We start from the raw sequence: 12,380 nt of genomic DNA, 5'->3' as shown, positions 1-12,380 counted from the left end.
AGAGAGGAGGGGGGCTTATTATTTCTGAAAATGTGAAAGAGGCCAGCACATGACCAGAACAGTAGTCGTCCCCAGAGGATTCTGGTCAATGAGTTGTAATGCTATGCCCAGAACAGAAGAAATGTTAACAAAAAGATGTGAGCAGCCATGGTCAAGAGATGGGTGATCAAGACAAAGAAGAGATTCTGAGCACGTTTCTTCAAATACAAATTCAAGAGCTCACCAACATACTTTTAGGAATATAAACGAGTCAGCACTTCACTCTGAGGCATTTACTGATTTAACCAATCGATGCTGTAATAACTAATGTATATCACTGTTTTACAGCATTCCTGTTTGATTCTACACTCTGCAATGAACCAAAAAAGGAGCTGGTAGCTGAAATATTTGGTAACCTCCTTTTTAAAAGATACAAATACGAACAGCGCTACTTGGAAAAAAAGACTGTAATAGAGCTTTTTTTATTTAAAATTTTAGTTAAAATTTAACACTAAAGGCCCTCACACACCGAACGTGGAGTGTAAAAACAACAGAAAATTGAAAATATTATGAATCTGAATTTGACGTGTAACCTATATAAACACAGAAGGTGTTGCGTTTTTACAAAAAAGTTCATCCTCAAAAAATGGACAGTCAAGAAAAGGAAAAAAAAGAAAAAAAAAAGTTGAGTTGATGATAAGCTGCCCCTGATCTTCCTAATGAAGAGAAGGAAGAAACGAGGATTCTGGTTCATCCAATTCTCACGAGAACACAGCAGCAGGGAGAGTATTATGGTTTGGTCCAGGAGTGGAAGTGGTATCACAGCCACGTTTGTACATTTCAGGATGTCAATGGGGCAGTTTGAAGTCTTGTTAGCAGAGTTGGAATCACATATGAGGAAGTACAGAAATCATTTCAGAGAGCCACGTTAGTCAGAGTAGTGTTCAGCTGTGCGTCTGAGGTAAAATAGTATTTTTTTTAATTATTTCCATGTCGTCGCATATTCAGAATCAGAATCAGAATGCAGTACAGGTTTGGATTTGAGCTATGAATGCACATGTTCTCACTGACCAGAGATCTGATTATTTGGATCCGAAACATCAGAGAAATTGAGCTTGGTTCAAAGAAATAAGTGTTTCAACTTTTTCAAGTAAAATGATTTGGTCCGTGTGAATGGTGGCATTAAGAAAAGGTCCAAAAAATATTTTTTTAACGCATAAAATATTTACACGGATTTTACGTGTCGGTGAGAAAGAGCCTTAAGAGAAAAGAAAAGAAGCTCAAATGTTTCATCGCGCAGCCTGTGGACATGATGTAGGAAGCAAATTAGCTGAGTTAAATGCAAGAACATACAGTATGTCTACTAGTGGGAAAGCAAGACTATGCAATGTGCTCTTTATTACCAACACATGTCATGTGTTAGTTTAGTAAAGTATGACGTGAGGTGAATGAGAAAGACATAGTGAATCTATATAATCTGAGAGTTACGTACGTCTTACCCTTCTTTAAGGGCTTGTTGCTGAGCTGGTGACTTGTTGTTCCTGTAAGGCACATTGTGTGCAGCAGTGTCATGAATGTTGTCATTAGCCACTTAGTATTATTTATCCGTCTGTATGGTATAACGTGTTGAATCTAGCAGTTAGGACAGCAATTAAAAAAAAGTGCCCATACTGTATAATCATAGATGGAAGGCGTGCACATACACAGTGATAAGCTGGGCCACACGCTTGTGAACTCTGTGTGTGTGTGTGTGTGTGTCCTGAGCTCTCACCCCCAGGAGGCTGGCTGTACAGCTGTGCCACAGGTCCAACTGGAAGTACATGAGGCAGCTGGTAGTGGAAAGCTGATTTAATGGTAGGCACAGGAAGACGGTTTTTAGGAAAACACTTCCTCATGATGAGACTCGAAGTGTTGATCAGTGGATCCAGAGTTCGCACCGGCAGACACTCCTAGAAACAAAGCCACAGAAAAATCAGAGAGCAGCTCAGACCGAAACCTGTGCATGCTTTAACTTCTTGTCATTCACATGCAATTTTCTCACTCACGGTAGATGTGTTGTAGAGGATCCTCATGCCATCGGCCTCTATGAATGCCTTTCTCCCAAGTTTGATGTTGGTAATATTCCTGAGGCAGACCAGCAGCCCCTTGCGGATCAGCATGTGACGATGACGTGCGTCATTGCGATGCCAATCCAGGTACAGAGCCAGCAAGGCGGGCACATGACTGCCGTCCACTGCACGACGAGCGTTAGTTTCTGAAAAGGGAAGTGAAAGAAGAAGCAAAACCACTGCTACATATCACTTTGCAATTGTGTGGCGGGACAGAAGAAGAAAATGAAAATAAAAGCAGTAATAAGCATACGGTATATAGGAGAAAGTCACGTGACACTAAACTTTAAGTCTATGTGGAATGATCTATTACAGTTTTTGCTCCAGAGCAGAAAAGACAATAAGTGAAGTACAGGCAAAGGATTAAACAACACTAATTAAGGACCACTGAGCTGTTTAATGCTACAAACTTAAATTACTCACTGGATTTGAGAAGTGCTCCAAGTGCATCCAGAGCTACCCTGTTGATTTAAAAACAAAAAAGATGGGTTAAGCAATGTGTCCAACAGCAAATATGACACAACTATGGCCAGAGGCTTATGAATGTGGCTGTTTCAGGTCTGCAAAGGAGCCAGCACTGACAGTTAGACACTCACTTGAGCAGGCTGGTGTTCTTCTTGCTGTATGGTGCTATAATCTTGAACATCAGTTCCACTACTCCATTCTTGCCCAATGAAATTGCATTCACCGCTATTAGAGTAGAAATCAAAATCAAGCACAACTTAGAAGTAAACACAGCCAGTTCAGTTTAATTAATTTTATCAGCAGCTGTCAAGGATTCTGTAGTATTTTTTGGGACTACTTTGCTTGAACTTCAATAGAGATTATAATATATACTGTGAGAGTTTACGGGGACTTACAGTTGGCCGAATAAACCCTGAGAACCTGCAGGCAGGGCAGAAGGAGTTTGGCATTCTGTAGATTCTGTTTGATCAGGCTGATGGTGACGTTCAGAGCTCCACTCAATCGGGCCTTCACACCAAACTTTCTGTCTGGACACACAAAGGGTCCCAATGTCCCAACTCAGTAAATAAACAATAGAAACTTTAGATTTTTCAGTACCTTTCCTCTATTTTTGTTGCTGAACAGAGGACTTGTTATCAGTTTTGCTTGTTGTTGTTTTTCTGCAAATGGCTTAAAGTTTTTTCACTTATCCACTTACCGCTGATAGCAAAGGCAGTGAAAACAGAACATTCACAAGGTCACAAGGACATCATCGATGTACAACTTCAACATATTTATTTAAATAAACATTACACATGTGATGTCAGCAAAAAGTTTTCATAATGTAAACATAACACTCTTTATTTACAAGCATGATGCCCAAAACAAAAATGAGACAAAAAAACAATCACTGGCTCATCCAGGTACCTTTTGGGCCAACCTTGGCTAAGAGTGAGTGAAGCTGTAGCATGAGTTCCTCACTGGGAGGCAACTCTTTGCTGGCAGAAGTCAAGATCTGGAATAATATTCCTGTTCCTCCTTTGGACACAAACACTCCCATCCTGCGACCCCTGCCTGAGACAGAAAAGGATTGAGAGCATGAGAACCACATGAACTAGATACTGTAATTATTAATCCAATCAAAAAGTGTAATTTAACACCATGTAACAATTTATTGGTAACAAAAATCAAAAAGTTCACGTTTAGCAATTGATTGTGTTGTTAGAGCATGAACAAACACGATGAACAAAAAAATGAAGAAAAAAAATCCACTCACCCACAGTCAGCAGCTCACTAAGAATATACAAGATGTTCAGGGTGGTCTGAACGTCTCTGCTGTTCTGTAACAGTCACAAATAATACACTAGTTAAAAATTATTTGCACGGTAAATCTGAGAAATTTGTGTAATTACCTTGATGTTACTCTACATAAGTGTGAAATCTAATTCCAAATTGAATTCAGGGAACAAGGTGCTAGAAAACTGAGTCATAATGAAAGTCAGGTTGTGAAGAACTACATACACCCATACTGCATCTATAGGAATTAAGAGGATAAGTAGCAGCCAGGTGCTTGGTCACAGAATCTCTATAAAAACAGACGTTTTTGGCAGCTTGCTGGTCTGAAGTATCCAGCTGTGTGTTAAAAAAAGATGTCAGCAATCATCTTGGAAACGACATTGTTGCTGTCCATCACTCTGGGAAGGGTTACAAGGCCATTTCCAGATAATTAAAAGTCATTTAAAGTCCTTCATTCGTCAGTGATTCAAAGCAGCTGCCATTTTTCCCAGGAGTGGACGTCCAAGGAGATTCACCTCAAGGTCAGACCATCTAATGCTCAAATGAACTGAGTTGATCTGAATGTGATCTGAACTGTCTCTGCAGGCCTCAGTTAGCATGTTAAATGTTAAAGTTCATGACAGTTCAGCTAGAAAACAGATTGAACAAGTGTGACTTGCTTGGAAGGGTTGCCAGGAGAAAAACCGCTTCTCTCAAAAAAGGACACGGTAACACTCTTAGGTTAGCAACGTCGCATCTGAACAAACCACAAGACTTTTGGAACAACGTCCTTTGGACAGATGAGACGTAAGTAGAGATGTTTGGCAGTAAAGTGCAGCACCATGTTTGGTGAAAACTAAACACAGCATATCAGCACAAACGGGTCATACCAGCTGTTAAACACGGTGATGAAGGGGGTGATGATTTGGACTTGTTTTGCAACCACAGGACCGAAGCACCTTGCAATCATTCAGTGGAACATGAACTCCTCTGTGTACCAGTACGAAGGATTCTAGAGTCAAATGTGAGGCCATCTCTCTGACAGCTAAAGTTGGCCCAAACTGGATTATGCAACAGGACATTAATCCCAAGCATACCAGCAAATCTACAACAGAATAGCTGAAAAAGAAAAGAGTCAAAGTGCTGTAATGGTCCAAAGTTCAGACCTCAATTTGACTGAACTGCTGTGGCAGGACCTAAAGAGAGCTATGCAGAAACGAATGCAAACAAACCTCAATGACCCAAACCAATGTTGTGAAGAAGAGTGAACCAAAATTCCTCCACAACAACGTGAGAGACTGATAAAGTCATACAGAAAACAATTACTTAGTTATTGCTGCTAAAGGTGGTTCTATAAGCTCCTGAATCATGGGGTTTACTTAGTTTTTCACACAGTGCTTCTGCATTATGATTTTTTGTTTTTGCAAAATAATAAAGTAACTTTTTAAATGTGTGTAGTGATGTGTAAATCCTTAGAACAATATTATATACATGACTGTATGACAGTAATAACTTTTTAAATGATTTTATAATAAATTTCTTAAACATTACTGACCCCCATTGGCAAAAAAGCTCTCTTCAACAAGTCAGTAACAATTGAAATGCATAAGAACTCAAGTGTTGTTTGTAAACTGACCTCCAGTGAAGCCAGGATGACTTCCATCCCGCTGGAGCCTTTGGACATGACCTCTTTTCCACTCTTCTCTGTAATGCACAGCAAAGTCAACATGAACAGAAAAATGAAAATTAACAGATTTGCACTGCAATTTTTTGGGGGGAAATCACAATGTCATTTATACTGGAGTATGTAAAAACACCTAGTTTACTCACAGTTAGAAAACTCCTGCAACTCTCAGTGAGTACAAACTGCATCTTTATACATTTTACAACCATGTCCTCAACCAGTCTTTGCAGTCTTTGTTTAGATACTGACCTGCTCAAGAACATGTGAAAAGGGTGACAAGGTCTTGCAACAACCCCTACTCTTTCTTCATCTTCCCAACTCTTTAAATCCATACCCTATGTTTGTCCTGTTATTTAGGAGCTGACAGATTCCTGACCTCTAAAAGGGACAGTGTTGGTCCTGTCCTGAATACAAAAGGATAATGAAGTACAAGTATTTGCCTTTGCAAAATGCTCTCTGTAAACCAACAGCAGAAATTGTAGATGATTACAAATATAGAAATAAATGTTTTGAAATTGTATCTCAAAATGTGATACATACATGCCAAATACTTTGCATATCTGAGGACACATTCACATATACAAGTGCTCTGGAAAGTAAAGCAGTAACCTCTTGTTTCTGCTATGCCAGACTTTTTAAAGCACTTCAACACCAACCCCACTAAAGAATAATGAAGGGCCACACAAGGGTAACTGTATTGTTTGAATAATGATGATTAGTTTGTTTATATAAGAATCTTATAAAAATTAACTGAACTTCAAGACTGAACAATCACCATTCATTTCAACTGTAATTTTTAGTCTGTAACAGCTGACAGTGAAAAATTATCACACATGAACTGAAATGTAATATACCCCAACTCTCACTCTACCCACTCAAAGTAAGATATATATATATATATTTATTTATTTATTTTTAATTTTACTCAAGGTGTTCTGGACTGTACCTGGTGTGTCCAAGGAAACCACTGATTCATGGTGTCTCCTGGTGTAGCGGTACTCCATTTGAGGATAAAAAGTTAAGAAGCTTTACATGAAACAGTGTCTATTTTCCAAAAAATCCCATTGAGGCTTCCACAGGAGTACTAAAACTGATTCAAAAAGCTTAACTCTTTGACACCTCAAATCATGTGTTGCCAAAGATTGAAAATCAAGGCTTTTCACTAACTCCTCAATTAGTCAGTCCAAGCCTCCTACTTTTTAACCGTACCTCTAACTCTGCCCTCTGAGTCAGGGCTCTCTGAAGCTGGTAATCAGCCCCTCTTCTGCCTTGATACCTGAAACTAATCCACAGACAGCTCCTATAGACATCAGCATAAGACAACTCTTGTTATGCAGAGGGGGTGGATGATACATTACCACCAAATGAAAACAGACACTACATTTCCCACAGGATCCATGCAATATGGAGAAAATTCAAAATTTCATTCCTTTGGCAGTAAACCAAATGTCCAGAGGTACAGTATGTGGAGTAATTATTTTCCTTTTCTTTTTTAAAATTATTTCAAGAGACGACATTTTGTCTGCCCTTACAGCACCTGACATTCCCTTGTTCTTTCTCATGGTATTTCTTGACTGCCTCTTAAGCTCCTGAGACCCTGAACTTGAGACAAGAGTACAGCAAAGTCCGTCCTGGGGTGTATAGTTACTGCGTGCAGGGTCACAGACCTTGGCGCTTCCCTCAAACCGACGTCACACTCATACACATTTCAAGTTGAGACTGCAGGCATGGTGTTACGGACAGCCAAGCAACAGGTGAGAGAGGAACAGCTGATATTGCATGATTGATAGAGTCACAGACAAGCCTTTCCACTGTGCCCATCATTCATGATGGATTAGCTAGGACTTTGCTTTGAAGAAGGAGGAAGCAACAAGTTATGGAAAGACGAAAGGTGAAATTTAAGAAAAGTAAGAGAGAAGAAGTAGTTGGAAATCATATCATATCATGATTCAGCAGAATTTCTCAAAGGAGGAGGGGACTGACATGCACTGAAAACCAGTAACTTAAAACTATGTGCTACAGGGCAACATTAGTTTATTATAATTATTATTATTAGTACTACTACTACTACTACTATTGTTATTATTATGTTACTATAAGTAAAAACAAACAAAAATCTTGCAAAAATTGATTTTTTGCAAGATAGCATTTATTTGAAGATTGATTTTTTTTAAAGGTTTATAACTTTACCTTTGTAAAGGTTTGAGGTACGAGTTTCAAATGCTAAATGTTGTAAACACAGGATCAAAAGCCTCTGTGAGTTTGTTAATATAGCAAGTCCTTTAATTTTTAATTGTTACAGCAGCAGAACAATGCTGTTTGTTTTTTGTTTTTTAAATTAGCTCCTTGCTAACAGAGACGCACTCATGTATCAGTGTGTTCGACACCTGGTGTGCCACCTTCTTCCGTTATGAGATCTTCGTCTCCATTTTCCTTTCAAGGAGTAATCAGAGATTGGGTGACACATCTTGACTGTCAACGAACTACTACATCTCAATTTACACAACAATCACACTTTAAGTTCTCTATGAATTTGGGAATTTTCCCCACAAGCTGAAGCTAGGCATCAAGACATTTGTGAAATGTACAGAGATGGGTTTGAGAGGAAGAAATGCACTTAATAAATGGACAATACCTCTGATTCTACTGCATTTGACTGAAATACAAATAAGAGTTCTTTAAAGTTTTCACACAGATCTTTGCCTTTAAGTCTTAAAACAAGGTAGTCAATAACAACCAACTCTTCCACTTGGTCATTATAGTTCCACTGAAAGACTTCGAATGGTACAAACTTAAAAATTATGTACATTTAATAGAAATTAAATGCTCAAAAACTGATTGATTTACAGCAAGAACCAACAGAAACCAATTAAGTCTTAAGATTAAATCCAAACAATTCCAACAGGTGCCCAGCTTCTGCTGATAACTTAATCACTTTGCTGCAAACCCTCCATCTGTACAAAGACCAGATGTGTTTAAACAAACTCTAAAACTACACCCTCTGACACATTAGGCATATCTATTCATTATCATTCCCGTCCATGGTTATTGTAATAAAGATTTCTCAGCTAACTGTAGTCATATTGTGCTCTGGCATTGGGCTCATTTTGTGGGATCAGCCAGAGACACTTATTATGTTAGCACCTTCAATTAAGCTATTAATCTTATAAATGTGGGTGCATGCACATTATAAATAAATATAAATACATCTTAAATGCTGTTTAAACTTCATATTTGAGGCCAAACTTTTTCTAGAATTGAAAGAAATGATTGTATCAGTTATGACTGGTGAGTCTATACATACATGACCATTAAAATAAAGGTTAGGGCTGTATCCTCATTCATTTTAAACACGAGCTTTAAAACAGTTGCACAAACAACTGCCCATTAGCAAGACTTGCATCCTGGAACTAAATATACTACTTTGTGGTTGCGTGACTATTCCAACAACTAAAGATGCAGTTTACAGACATGTACTTGTCTGTACACGTTCATACATGTCCAACAGATATACTGAAGATCTTCCAGATAATTACAGGGAGGTGATGCTGCCACAATTGGAGGAATTTAAATATCTCTTCATCTTCACAAGTGAGAAACAAACAGGTTGGTGCAGCAACAGCAGTGGGGTAGATGTTGAATTGGCCTGTTGTGGTAAATACAGCTAATCTACCAATGATAAACGTCTGTAGAATGTCTGGGCTCCACCACAGAGATAAGGTAAGGAAAGGGATGGGCTCAGACCACAGCAGCTACTCCAGCACTTTGAAAGAATGTAGTTGATGTGGTTCAGGTATCTCACCAGGATGCGTCCTAGACATGTCCTACCAGGAGGACCCAAGACACAATGAGGGAAATTACGTCTCTTATCAGACTTGGGAAAACCTTGAGAAGGAACCTGGAGGAACTGGAGAGGACAGGTGGAGAAAGATGTGTGGGCTTCTCTGCTTAGACCGGTGCCCTCATGACCCAGAGCCAAATAAGAAGCAGAAAATGGATGTATGGACAGAACCAAAGTTTCTGTCATGGTTAAGCATATGACCAAGTGTGACCACTCCTCAGCTGTGACCTTGATTAATGGCCCGAAAAATGTTTTTGCAAAAAATTATTACACAACAGTGACGCAAACCTTTGACCCATTCAGCTATATAATGGCATCACATCATGCTTCTATGGCATTAAACATTTTGTTAAACTCTTGTCATAATTAGTGCATAAACTCTTGAGTTTAAAACAAGTGATTTCACAGGAACCTTTGACCTCCTAATTCTAAGCAGCTTATCTCAAGTCCAAGGGAACATTTGGAGCAAAAATATGGAGGTGATCAAAAACCTCTGATCAATAATGTCGAATACTTGCTTACACAATCCAAACGAATCACTTTGCAAATTGCAAGGAACTGCTGTTTTATAACTTATTACAGTGCCTGAATATTTTGCAGCTGTTTCCACTGCCAGCAATGCAATTCAAGGCCAGGACTGCTCACTGAGATCGCACTTGGCTCAAGATAACAAAACTATACTGGAGTTCTGGAGATTACATGTATCACTGTGCATGTTTGCACACATTCTTACCCTGTGTCTGTATGAGATGAAGGATCTTTGTAGTGACCTGTCTTGCTGTTTCGACATCCCTGACCATGGCCTCACCATTCATCCTTTCCAGTTGGCCCAGGAGCATCACTATCCTGGAGTTACTGGGAACCCTTGTAACAAATAAAATAAAAGGCTAATGTTAATAATCACAATGTGCAGTTGGCACTGGAAAACAAATGTAAAGCATGATCTAGTATGTGCAGTGACCTCATATACTCACACTGAGTCAAGTGTGTCTTAGCCCACTTTTAGAAAGCATCCAATAAAAACAGCCTTTTCCATGTTACTTTTAGCAGTGCCGGTGATTACAAATTGGCAGCCTATGACTATATGACTCTAAAATTCATTTATTAAAGCTTTTCAACAAAGCTGTCTCTCTGTGTTTCACTTCATTTCTGGAGCACTGATCCGTCCTCCTCTTATAATCTTAGCTCAGTAGCACTCAGCTGGAAACTCGAGGTTAGAGGTCCGTTGTTGGTACAGCAACGGCAAATAGGACAGAGAATCAAGACCCTGATTCTACCCAGGGGAGCAAAAATGTCTTATATGTCCTTATAAAGACAGAGAGAGAAGAAAAGAGAGAGACAGAAAAAGTGTATGCTAAATACAGAATAGCAAAAAATGTCAGGAGTGAGGGAAAAATAGTGTATAAACAGAAAAAGGAAAACACAGAACAAAAAATAGAAAGCCTAAATAAACATACTACGTTAATCACTATGACGAACACAGGCACACACACAAAAAAAGATTTTGGAAAGCCAAAATACACCGAAGGTTTTTCAAAGTATATTGCCTCAGCATTAAGGACAGCTGTTATTTTCAGTCTTGACATATCGAATGGCTGTTTCAAGCAAGGTCCGCTAATTATCTACCAGACTCTGCTCTGTTGCACAAGAAGAAAAGCAGGGTCAAACCCTTCTGCGAAGAGTCTTAACAAGATAAAACAGAACAAAAGTGGAAGTGCATCATAACACTAAAGGCTCACTGAGACAGAGAGAGAGGGCGCGAGAGTGTGAGTGTGAACAGATGGCAGTGACAGAGCAGCCTTCAATCAGAAACACATGCACAAACATCACAAACCCCATGCCTGTTTGTGTTCACATCTGTAATGACATTTTTATTTGCTTTCTGAATGCAAATCAACTCACCCCTTCTCTGTGGCCATTTTGGGCTTGTTCATTTTTACTACATCAACATTTCAAGTCATCTGCAAGTGAAAGAACACATAGATTAGATATGAAGAGGAAGAGGTTTTCAACACAATTTTAGAAACAAGCATTGTTTGTCAACCTTTACCCCACTGGACTCTCTCTGTTGCAGCCAGGCTTGCTACTATGCCAAACCATTTCACAGAAAAGTTAAGTGTCCCTGGCTACAGTGTACGCATGCCTTGTGAGGTCACCCCACAGACAAGAAGCTGTCAACTTAGGGGACACACTGAGCAGAGAAGCCATTAGTCTGCAAATATGCAGCTGCTCCGCAGTCTGCTCCGGGTCTGCTTCTCCCCACCGCAGGGAAAAGGGTTACACCACCTGAGTCTGGGTGCAGTTTCCCCCTCCAGGGGCAAGGGTACCTAGACTCGGGGCTTAGAGTACGCTTGGGGAGTGTGATTGTGTGTACAGCGTCTCTCTATGTCTGTCTCCACGTTGGGTGAGTGTTGAGCAATTGTATATGAGAGCATGAGGGTGGGAATAGATGTTTGTATCTGTGTGTGCCTGTTTGTCTGTGTCTATATGTCAGGTTGGGTATCAGACGCCACCTCTCTGAGGACATCTCAGGCCCTCCAAGGTTTGGAGGCCCATCTCCCCCCACCACTTCCCCTGCCGGTGGCGGACGCCCTCAGACATCGGTGCGTTGGTGGTTCTCTGTCTCCGGGGGTGGGCGCCCAGGTACCCACCGGCTCACTCCTTGGCGGCTGCTTATTGGGGCCTGGAGCCTGGGGCTCGCTCGGGCCACTTTGGGGATGGGGTGCCCTCGGCCTCACGGCCCGGGGCTCGGCCACTCAGGCACAGCTGGCTGCCGGCGGAGCTCACGGGCACGTCACTGCAACCCCCCCTGGCTTCTGCTCCGCGGCTGCTGAGTGACCCCTCATCTGGGACTCTCCTCAGCTCTTTCTGGGATAGTGGCGCGGCTGCCCCTCTGTTGGTCTTCCTTGGTCTCTTGTGTTCTGGGGGCCTCTGGATGTCTGGAGTCTTGATCTCCTCCATACCTGCTTCATGCCCTGGAGGTCGGGGCAGTGGCCCCCCACACCCTCTAGCAGATCATTACATGAAGGAACCTTTTAAAAACAAGCGC

At 40.6% G+C, this 12,380-nt stretch overlaps 1 protein-coding gene across 4 annotated transcripts in view; it reads right to left on the bottom strand.

The window, feature by feature from the left end:
* Positions 1-12,380, bottom strand: part of agtpbp1 (ATP/GTP binding carboxypeptidase 1) — a 30,352-nt gene that overhangs the window by 16,247 nt on the left and 1,725 nt on the right. For 2 of the 4 annotated variants that reach the window (XM_063488703.1, XM_063488704.1), the window contains exons 2-12: positions 11,234-11,292; positions 10,065-10,195; positions 5,443-5,510; positions 3,808-3,871; positions 3,459-3,605; positions 2,948-3,079; positions 2,684-2,777; positions 2,511-2,548; positions 2,025-2,233; positions 1,751-1,928; positions 1,479-1,520 (exon numbers count right to left, since the gene is read on the bottom strand). In XM_063488703.1, coding sequence (XP_063344773.1) covers positions 1,479-1,520; positions 1,751-1,928; positions 2,025-2,233; positions 2,511-2,548; positions 2,684-2,777; positions 2,948-3,079; positions 3,459-3,605; positions 3,808-3,871; positions 5,443-5,510; positions 10,065-10,195; positions 11,234-11,265 — 1,135 coding nt within the window. In that variant the 5' untranslated portion in view covers positions 11,266-11,292. The remainder of the gene's footprint in view (positions 1-1,478; positions 1,521-1,750; positions 1,929-2,024; positions 2,234-2,510; positions 2,549-2,683; positions 2,778-2,947; positions 3,080-3,458; positions 3,606-3,807; positions 3,872-5,442; positions 5,511-10,064; positions 10,196-11,233; positions 11,293-12,380) is intronic. The other 2 variants (XM_063488705.1, XM_063488706.1) reach the window with 1 other exon arrangement.

Source organism: Pelmatolapia mariae, linkage group LG12, assembly GCF_036321145.2.
Source record: "Pelmatolapia mariae isolate MD_Pm_ZW linkage group LG12, Pm_UMD_F_2, whole genome shotgun sequence".
Lineage (NCBI taxonomy): Eukaryota > Metazoa > Chordata > Actinopteri > Cichliformes > Cichlidae > Pelmatolapia > Pelmatolapia mariae.
Note: the sequence above shows the minus strand (reverse complement) of the source record. Positions and strands in the feature narration are given on the sequence as shown.